At 44.6% G+C, this 10,697-nt stretch overlaps 1 protein-coding gene across 10 annotated transcripts in view; it reads right to left on the bottom strand.

The window, feature by feature from the left end:
* Positions 1-612: 612 nt before the first annotated feature.
* The window catches only part of PIDD1 (p53-induced death domain protein 1), a 52,233-nt gene continuing 42,148 nt past the window's right edge, over positions 613-10,697 (bottom strand). For all 10 annotated transcript variants that reach the window (XM_053285574.1, XM_053285575.1, XM_053285576.1 and 7 more), the window contains 8 exons: positions 10,412-10,559; positions 9,895-10,030; positions 8,400-8,550; positions 7,359-7,482; positions 5,702-5,820; positions 4,574-4,681; positions 3,935-4,140; positions 613-2,638 (listed from right to left, as the gene is read on the bottom strand). In XM_053285574.1, coding sequence (XP_053141549.1) covers positions 2,401-2,638; positions 3,935-4,140; positions 4,574-4,681; positions 5,702-5,820; positions 7,359-7,482; positions 8,400-8,550; positions 9,895-10,030; positions 10,412-10,559 — 1,230 coding nt within the window. In that variant the 3' untranslated portion in view covers positions 613-2,400. The remainder of the gene's footprint in view (positions 2,639-3,934; positions 4,141-4,573; positions 4,682-5,701; positions 5,821-7,358; positions 7,483-8,399; positions 8,551-9,894; positions 10,031-10,411; positions 10,560-10,697) is intronic.

The following is a 10,697-nucleotide window of genomic DNA, read 5'->3' as shown; positions in this document are numbered from 1 at the left end:
CCCCAACTGTTGAGACTACCACTCCCATCAATCCAGGCCATCGTGACTGGGGATGATGGGAGTTGTAGTCCAACAACAGTTGGGGACCCAAGGTTGGGATCCCCTGCAGTCAATCCACTGGTCCACCAGTACTGTCCACTCTGACAGCTCTCTAGGATTTCAGGCAGCGCCACCCCCACCTGCCCCGGAATCCCTACCTGGAGATACCAGGAGTTTAACCCAAGGCCATTGTTTGTGAAGCATGTACTCTGTCTCTGAGCTACAGCCATTCGGAAGAAGAAGATTCCCAGCTGTTGGGCCCAAGCAGGGCTAAGTAAAGTGACTGGGGAAGCAAGACCATTGGGAGGGAGAGTGCAGTGGGAAATCCCTGGAAAAGGAGGGAAAGTGCAGTGGAAAGCCATCCCAGAGAGCAGCATTAAAGATTTTGATGACAATGACTGTGTGAAGCCGAGAATAGCATGCATCTTGAACCAACTCTACGAAGGCCTCCCACAATAAGGTGATGGCAGAGACCATTTGCCTTGGATTTTATGCACACAGAGTTTCATTGTTATTGGTCCAAGAAACCTCCAGTTTAATTTTGTGCTGAGCCTCTAGCAAGCCTCAAGGCTGTTTGAGAATACTGCTGTTCATTTTTTATTTTTAAGGTGAAATCGCAGAAGACAGAGGGGAGGCTGAGCAGCATTTCCAGTCTTTCAGTGCTCTGCATTGCTTCCCCCGAGGAATCACAGCAGAATAAATTAGCCAAAAATAGACAAGTATATACAAAAGATGCTTCAGATTTATGTAATCCATTATAGGTGGCTGAATTCAGCTTTTCCTGGCAAAGAATCTGGGTTACTTTAGTGCAGATGACAGCATCTAAAAAACACGAGAAGCTGGTGGGAAGAGTGAAGCCACAGCTCCGGACTGTGTTTCAAGAGTTCTGAGGGGAGGAGAATGGTCATTCAGGCTACTGACACAGATCCCCATCAATGTACCGGGCAAACAGCACTTATCCAACAGTGCCAGCACAGCTGACACCTGAAGAATAGTGACTTTTCTGTAGTGTTAAACAGATGGCTGCATAAATCTCCCTCACAAAACTGGAGCTGAGGTTTGCAAGTGTACGAGGGCCTTCATGCAACAATTTAAAATACAGAGCACAGAATGCAGTTCACCTCTGAAACTGCAGTATGGTTCAGGTAGCCCAAATGAGTCTAACAAATGGAGTCTGTCCAGATGCTGGTGTGAATTCAGGCCGCAATGGAAGATACACACTCCCAGGGAGCTATAAAGTCCATGCCAAAGTTACTAGCCCACAGAAACCTTTACTTACAGCCAACCTATATGTATTCATCAGTTATTTTTGGTCCAAAAGTAAAGTAAAATTAAGACACCCTCCCACCACAACTTCTGTTAAATTTCCCCTTCAGGCGATCAGGCAAGGGGCTACATACAAGCTCACTATGAAGTCACCACTGGCACAGAAAAAAGGGCAGTTGTGCAGCAAAGCTCTCCAAAGAAGGGCTGGAGACTATCAATCACCCCCAAAGGATACCAGGAGAAGCTGGCTGCTGCTAAGAGAGGGCATGCTCGGCTTGTGGTGAACCTAAGTGCCCAGCCCTCTCTCCAAAGCTCATTGTGGGAGTAGAGGCGGAGTCCCTTCTAACGTGTAGGATCTGATAGCACAGAGGTTCCCAATAAATTGTAGTGGGAGATGATGAGAGTTGTAGTTCAGCAACATCTGGAGTAGCACAGGTTGGAAACCTCTGTGGTAGCAGATAAGAGATGCACACTACCTTTCCTGTTTCTTACTCCCCAAAGCCCAGGGTCCCTCGACAAGTATTCAAAGAAGCTTGAACCCATGTATCATGGGAGTGGGGATAAACTAATCTTAGCACATCATCTCTAGAGAACATCTCCATTCCTTCATCATTCCTGAAGCTGACAGCATCACAAGTGGATTATTTCTAAAGGTCTGGTGAAGAGAACTTGGAAGCTTGCTGCTCAAGACCGTGTCCTGTGGGCTGGGCCTAATAAAGGTATTATTCGATTTTTCCTAGTGGACCAGCACAGCTATTTATGACTTGATTTCCTAAGGGGTAAGTTAAGGAAATTCAATAAATATATTAAAGCCACCAAAGTGGCAACATTTAGGATTCAGAATGCCTCCACTGACACTCACAGACACAAGTCATTCTGAGCACTGGGAATCAGCAGCCCCAAGTGAGGACACGTGACAGCTTCATAAAGTTCAAGCATTAAGCATGCAGCACAAAGACCTCGAGGCATGTTATCTATGGCCTCTGTTCCTGCAGTGGACAGTAACACACACACCCCAGTGTCTTGTCCTCTGTGGAGTGTTAGCATGCCCAAGGCATTGCATGGTAAGGCAAGGAGGAAAAGTATTGCTAGCAGTCACACCATGGCAATAGCGGAGTCTTCAGCACTACTTTCCTGGTCCAGACCCACTCTTCGGATGGACTCCCTGTATTTCTGCCTGCCCAAGGCAATAATGGCTTCAATCTCATCTGCTATGTCTTGGCGGTCACTCTCCTTCATGGCGTCGATCAGTTTGTCTATGCAACCAGGATTCTTTTCATTTTGTTGAGCCCAAGAGAACAGCATATCCAGAATCTGAGTGTTCAGGTCTTCCCTGAAAAGAAGAAGAAAAGGAAAAGGGGCATCGCATCCCCATCACTGGGCAACTCTAATTGAATTCAAACATTTATACCTCACCTCTTTATATGCTCCAGGCCTCTTACAACAAACTTGAAGACAGACAAAAGCACACAATAAAATGCATCATGACAGCAGCAACTCCCTGCCCTCCAGCTTGCAGCTTCCTCAGCTTCAGGTGGAAGCTGAAGACCTTTTTATTCCAGTTGGCCTTCTCTTTGTGTGTTTGGGTTTTTTCTGCTGCCTCATAGAATGTCAAGAAACCTGTTTTAAAAGCAAATAAGTTCTAGCCCTCATATTTGGGTGGGGGTGGGAGAGGGGGGAAAGCATGAACACTCATGTTCTTTAAATGCTTAGAATCCAGAGGATTTCTAGTGATTGTTTCCACTCCCGCCCTATTCCATTCCAGAGCAGCGCCAGACTTTGGGGCATCTGAGGCAGGGTGCCAAATGCTGGCTTTGCTTGCTACCACCCAGCTTGGCGCAGCATGCCAAGAAGCGCTCTGTTCTCCTCCTCAGCATGCTGCATTTGAAAAGAAGGAGAACAAATGAGTGGAAGAGGAAGTGTGGAGGAGGAGAGGAATCCCCACCAGGGAGATGTGCTCGCTCACTGTCCCTCCACACTTTTCTCTTCCACTCTTATCCTACCCTCACCCCACTTTCCAAATACAGCATGCTGAGGGAAAGAATGGCATGACTCTTCACACACTGCTCCAAGTCACGCAGCAGAGGATGAGGGCCAGAGCGATAGCAGTGAGGCGCAAAGGAGGGGGCCGTGGTCCTCCTGCTCCTGATAAACCCTTCACTTGAGGTGACCAGTTTGCTTCGTTAGGAGATTAAGCCTGTTGTCTTCAGTCACCAACACCATAGAGCTGTTTATAACTACCCAAATATTCTTCAAGTCTCATCTCTCATTTTTGAAACAGAGATTTGAGGACAGGAGAGGAGATTCTAACTTCTGCAGGCAAAAAAACAGAAGAGGCAAACAGATATATGTAATTGTGTCTAATTTGCACAGTTGTTTTATATGCAATATTATGGAAACAAACATTGGGATTTCTCATATATGAATTATTTAGCATAATATCTTAAGACCCCCTCTAAAGACATTAGGACTGTATAGTGCAGAAGAGGGATCCTGGAGGGTGTGACTATCCCATAACAAAGAAAAGCTTTCTAATGCATTAGAGACAATGAACCGAGACACCAGCAGCTGGACACTCGGTGCTCTTGGAAACATTCCCCAGATTAAATTATGTGATTTCTCATCTCACCGGTTGTTGTATTTTATCTGCTGTATCTGTTGGTAGGACAATCCCAGATTTAAGCCAATAGTTTGCCAGTCAGCTCCAATACGCCCAGCAATGCCAAGTAGGTTAGACTGGGTCAAGTAGCCAGTTTCTGCATTCCCCAAATTCAGAGGCGGGAGGGAGAAGCCATTTTTTATGTCTGGATGCTCATTCCCCTGAGATTTTTGTTTCTGGTGAAACAGGAGGAAAAGATTTCGGTTAATCATGGCATGTTATAAGAGTGCAAATCTTCATAGCTTTCGAACACTGAAAGGCTAATATTAACTGCACAGCTAATGACCAATTCTCTTTCCACCTGAAGGTCAAACTACATGTTACAGTTACATTTTTTTAAAATGTAAACAGCAGGTGCAGGGTCCCCCAGTTGAATCAGGACTTCAGAGCAGAAGGAGAAGGCTTTCATGCTTGGCTCCTGCAGTGGTCCCAATTGAGATCACCCTCCCTCTGCCCACACATGGAATGTATATTGCTCTGGGAGGAAGCTCCCATTCATGCCCCAGGTGTTATACTGCACATGGATAGGATGAAAGATGGCAGCACTAACCCTAAAGAGATCTCTCCAATTTATGTTCAGTCCCTCCTTGGGAAAAATTGGCAACTTACAGGCAGTTTGATTGGTAAGGTAGCCAGCCAGTGGGAATCGGGGCCTTTCCTCCTCTTGGTAACCTCTTCAGGAATGTTCTCTGGAACAGCCCCTCGGTAGAAGGAAACCTTCACAAAGAGACCACCACAAGGTATGCACAGGTTTACAACAGTCATGTCTTGACTAAAAGGATCCATTTCCTGTTATCTGCCAAGAACTCTCCATTCATCCCAGATGTAGTCCACTCAGAGGCTTATTACATAGTAAATGCAATAGCTTATTACAAGCTCTAGCACTTCATCTCATTCCTGGTATACAGAAATAAGGTAATTAGGGGTATCAAACCACACTCACCACTAGTAAGGACATGGATCCTATGGCTAGGGCTGACAGATAATGTGCCAACCCTCCTCTGCTCCACCAAAACCATGCATTTGAACACCATGGGAGCCCAGATTCTCTCCATGCATTAAAATGGTTATTTTAGTTTGCTAGAAATAGATAGTTCTAGAATTAGTATTAATAGTATTATTAGTATTATTAGTATTAGTATCCTAGAAATAGATACATTAATACAAAATAAATATTCTGCCAGCTAGTCTAAAAGTCCTTCTAAGACAAATTCTAACTAACTGTATGGTTTATTCTAGACCCAATATGTGAGTTTTTGCAGCAATTAGGCGTTTCAGCAAGTGAAGGCATTTGGCATATGTGGTAAGACAACAGAACTGAGGCCATGAGAAAAATGGTGTGCCCCTTGAACACACAAGTCTCTTGCTCTTAGTGCCCACATGTTTTCATATTTCTCTCCAGAACTGTAAGGTTGTTGTTGTTGTTGAAGTGAATGTTGAATTGAGATTCTACAAACATTTCACATACACAAAAAGGACAACCCAGGGTAATAAGTGGAATGTTTGTGATTAACTCAGATTGATTTCAATAAGATTTCAGCACACTTCTCTTTTGGATTGTACCCAGGGAATCACAGATAAACAGCTCTGTTTATCAGTTTGTGCATGATTAGGCAAAAACACAATGAGGAAATGTATACATTTTCTAATATAAGAGATGTATCAAGAAAGGTGTGTGTGGAGAGGCGGGGTAAACATGGCAAAACTGGATGAGGACAAAGAGAGAAACTCCTGTACCTGCCCTTTCACAGCATTGCTTTTTCTGTCCACTTCAGAAGTGATATAGATTTCTTTCACATTTTTCAAGCGAGAAAAAAAATTGAATGAAATCCTTCCATCAATGCAGTCTGGACGATCTGAGTTAAGACAATAAATATATCAGGTTGCATTAAGCCATAATGCTGTAAAGAGCACACCCGAGCACGTGGGTTAGGAATGAGAAAAAACCCCTCTCTTTTATACTTCATTATCCAAACAGGACTTTGGAAATGGACCATTGCAGCCTCCGCTCTTCCCATCTCCAGCCCTTAAGTGGGTGATGCTCTTGCCGCCCCTTAGCCATTCTGGTAGGAGCTCATTGGCAGAGAACACCCGCTTTGCATGCATATGGTACTGGGCCTTTCTCAGCATTTCAAACAGCAATGCTGAGGAAAACCACTCTCTGCCGAAGATCCTGGAGAGCTGCTAGTGGTCATAGTAAGAAGTACTGAACAAGATAGGCCAATGGTCTGATTCAGTATAGTGCAGCTTCATGTCTTCAGGTCAATGCACATTGCCAGGTGTCCACCATTGTTGCTCTGTACAAATGCAAGACCTGGACATCCCTGGCTCCCTATCTCTCAGAATGATTCTACTTTCTGTATTATAGTAGCACAAAGGCTTTGGGAAACACAGACAGGAAGCAAAGAGAAATGGCCACTTGGTGGTGAGCAAGTCCCAAACAACTGTTATTGACTCTGAACTACTCATGTTCGTCGTGGATTTTTTTCTACTCAACTAGACAGAAGAGGCCCTTACAAGGAAGGCCTGGTTAAATCTCTGTTATGCAGGATACTAACATATCCTGCATAACATAGATTGTGCCATTAGGGTTATGCAGTACCCTAATGGCAGAGGGGAGGCAAGAGAGATTTCATTCTGTATGTCATAGCACCTGACCTCAGTTGTGGGATTATCTCTTTCACTTTACTAATAAGCAAACTGTTCTTATAAGTCCAGAGGTAGGTACAAGACGACTAGAAAATATGGAAGGATTATACTAAGGGATAATATTTTTGGGTTCTCCCACTTAGTGCTGAAACTGAGGGCTAGGGAATCGTTCTTTGAAATAATATCCATGGTTTGATGCAAGAGAACCTCATGCTGTGTGGACAGCCTTAACCCACACACAATCCCCTTCCATCGTGGGAAGGGAGGAGAGCTAGTCTCATGGTAGCAAGCATGAATTGTCCCCTTTGCTAACCAGGGTCCATCCTGGTTTGCATTTGAATGGGAGACCGCATGTGTGAACACTGTAAGATATTTCCCTTAAGGGGTGGGGCTGCTCTGGGAAGAGCACCTGCATACTTGCATGCAGAAGGCTGCAATTTCCCTCCCTGGAAGCATCTCCAGAGGGGGCTGAGAGAGACTCCTGCCTGCAACCTTGGAGAAGCTACTGCCAGTCTGTGTAGACAATGCTGAGCTAAATGGACCAAGTGCCTGACTCGGTATAAGGCAGTGGCCTGGAGGGACTATGCAGTCTTAGATTAAAGCACCATATCGTTTGTGACTGTACGAGCTCTTCCAATCCTTGAAGAGGCATCTCTATGGCCAACTGATCTGAGGTCAGAGGGCAAGAGCTGGATCTGTTTGGAGTTCAAGGGTGTATATCTAAGCAGACTTAACTGCACTTTACCTGCATCAATGCTGATGCCTCGTTCAAAGGCGGCAAAGAACTGCTCCCCTTCAAACATCTCTACCATGTCAGATGGTTCAGGGCCTCGGTATCTGTCCTGGAGCTTTTTCAGAACAGGATCAACCTACAACACGTTTAAAAAGGGATAAGTGGGCTTTGTGAATTCACAATGCCAATTCACTTCATTACTCTTCAGGTCCAAAACAAGAGGATTTAAGTTTCCAAGTGGAGGAAATCCCTACTTATACTTAAGAAATGCTACTTTCCTCAGTTCCAGATCCTGTAGCTCAAACTATGGGAGTCTCACAGAATACCAAACTGAAACCTAAGCTGTGCTTGTTCTCCCTCTCTCTTTCACACACAGATGCATCGATTCAAAGATTTCATCTGCCTGTGTTTCCTTTTCTCCCCCCCTCCCACATCCATGTATATTACTCACACTTCTGCTAACAACATAATGTGCTTGGTTCAGAACCAATTGGTTCTCTCTCTCTCCAAATTCAGAAAGACCTCTTCAAGTAATATATAGATATACTAGTATTCACTGCCACCTAATGGTGCAGCAGGGAAATGCTTGACTAAGAAGCAGAAGGCTGATGGTTCAAATCCCCACTGGTACTATATTGGGCAGCAGCAATATAGGAAGATGCTGAAAGACATCAGCTCATACTGCGTGGAAGAAGACAATGGTAACCCCCTCCTGTATTCTACCAAAATAAAACCACAGGGCTCTGTGGGCACCAGGAGTTGAAATCAACTTGACAGCACACTTTACCTTTAGTATTTACTGTTTCTATTCCAAACCTCCAGAACCTGTGACTCACCAAGGTGCACATATAATCCACAGCCATCTTCTCAGTCACCAAACCCATGTGTGGATTGTTGGATCACAATCACAATCATGTGCAGGCCTGTTCCTCTCTGCCACTAGAACAGGATTTCTGGTGGTAGCCAGGAATACATCTGCACTTGTAGAACTCAAGCTGTATTTACTACACTGTGTGTGTATTCAGACTTACATAAACAGAACTAGCCACTAACCTTGTGCTTTGGGACACACTGTAGCAAAACTTGTTCAGGGTCTTTCTTCCTCTGAAGAGCTATAAAGTTCACTTGGTACATGCGCAGTTTTTTGTAGACTTCTTTGGCAATACCACCAATATAGGCCTTGGTGGTGCACCACAGCCAGTACCTGGGAAAGAGTGGGAGTTTGTGAAGGGATTTTAATTAACCCAGCCTCCTCACTTCTGAGAGCACACATCTGCTAATACGAGGGGTGTGAGTACAAGATGTCTGTTCTTTTATGTTCAAATTAAAAATGAGTTTTGAAGAAGCAGAGTGCTGACTGGAACCATTCCAATCTGTACAATCAACTATTTAAAGTATGAGCAGAGATCAACAAAAGGTCTCACTGATCCAGGAAAAAGGAATCCCATTCATACAAATAGAGAATGATCCTTCCGCAAGGCAACACAATGCTAATTAGTATTCACCACACCCACACCTACAAAGACCAAAAGCCAAGTCACAGAACCAAAATGGTGTGATGAGAATGTGAGTTTATCCTTTCTGTGTTGATTTGTTTTCATGATTTCAGAATTGTGCGATTGCTTTCCCATGAGCACAGCTCAGAGCACAAGCCCAATAATTTACTACACCCCTTGTAAAGCTGTCAAAGTTGGACTGAGACAAAAACATGGTAAATTTGGGCTAGGCTGCCAGCTATGCTTGCTGAGAAGCAAGTGTACAACCACCACTTCACTATGAACACTAACCAGCCCATGTATGATCAACCCACATTTTCCATGGACCAGTTTATTCGGGTGAATCAACTGTAAAGCGAAAAGAGAAACTGTATGCTACACGTTGTTGCCCAGTAGAGCTGGTACATGCAAGCAATGTGTTCTCTAAATATTCTAGACCAGAGCTTTCAGCCACTGTGGCTGGGGATGATGTACTTGAACAACATCCGGGGACCACGGTTGGTAACTACAGCTGGCTGCACAACTTTGGCCCTTCAGCTGTTTTTGGACTACAACTTCCATCATACCCAGGAACAGTGGCCAGTAGTCAGGGATGATGGGAGCTGTAGTCTAATAACAGCTGGAGGGCCTAAGTTGTGCAGCTCTGGTATAGACAGACACAAACATTACGTGTTGGGCTGTGTTCCAGAAACGCACTGCAGGAACCACAATCAGATGTGTAATCTTAGGCCTAGTTCATATGCTTGCCAGGCTGGAGGTCCTCCATGTGTGGTAGAGGAGCAGCAATGGAGGATCAATTGGCACAAAGAATACCATATTGCTATCTTTCTTTACCCTCATTCCCACCTTGCTTTGAGGAGGAGGAATTGTATGGATTGGGCCTCATACAGGCATCTGCACCTCCCATGTTACATTGTATGTTTGGTTGAGGGGAGACGTGTGGCATTGCCCTTCACCAAGCAAATAAGAGTGCTGGCCCAGCAGATGTATCAACGAGGCCATAGAGAAGGAACAGTCACTTCAGGTCAGATCAGACTATCAGGTCAACTTACCAAGAGAAGTGGGTGACTTCAAACAAAGCATAGAGGTGGGTGAACTGCAGCACCACCTGATCTGTGATGTCATTCCAGTTTTGGGCATTGCAGTCACTATGCAGGAGATGCACCTTGGAGCGATCCAATGTTTGACCTCAAAACAAATGAAAAGAGGTTATCACCTATAAGCCTCAAGGCAGCTTCTCTTTTCAGTTCATCATTGCATACCTCAAGATGGGTGGTTTGCTCTTGGTTTATTGTCAATGGGATATATGAAATTCTGAAAGGACTGGAGCAGTTTGATCAGATGCCAATATGGCATGATTTGCAGTTTGCAACTACACTGCCCTATCCTTGAACAATACTTAACTTTAACTGAGTTTCCTTCAATGAAGATTAACCGTGTGACTCAAGAATGCAACTTATTGAACTGATGTGTTGCTATGTTTAACTGATACATGAAATTCAGGAGAAAAATTCTGTCTCAGGAAGTGCTACAGTTCTATCGAAAGACACTTCTTTGAAGCAAACTAACCTGTGATGCCCGGAGGCAGCGGCAGCTGAATTTTAACAGGCTGAAGGAAGTCCTCAGTGTAATTCTGAGAGAGGCAGAGGAGGGGGCTGGCAATGGTCTCAGGATCATTTGTGATCTCCTGTAGCTCATCTACTGACACAGGCAGCACCTGCACATTTAAAAACAAAAGAGGGTGTGATCCAGAAGGGTAGTGTGTTGGTTTCCACACTTTCATGCTCTACCCGCACCCCACACTAGCCATCTATGTCCTTAAAAGCTGCTCCTCAAAGTCAGGGAATGCACCAGG

Source organism: Hemicordylus capensis, chromosome 1 (genome assembly GCF_027244095.1).
Source record: "Hemicordylus capensis ecotype Gifberg chromosome 1, rHemCap1.1.pri, whole genome shotgun sequence".
Classification (NCBI taxonomy): Eukaryota; Metazoa; Chordata; class Lepidosauria; order Squamata; family Cordylidae; genus Hemicordylus; species Hemicordylus capensis.
Note: the sequence above shows the minus strand (reverse complement) of the source record. Positions and strands in the feature narration are given on the sequence as shown.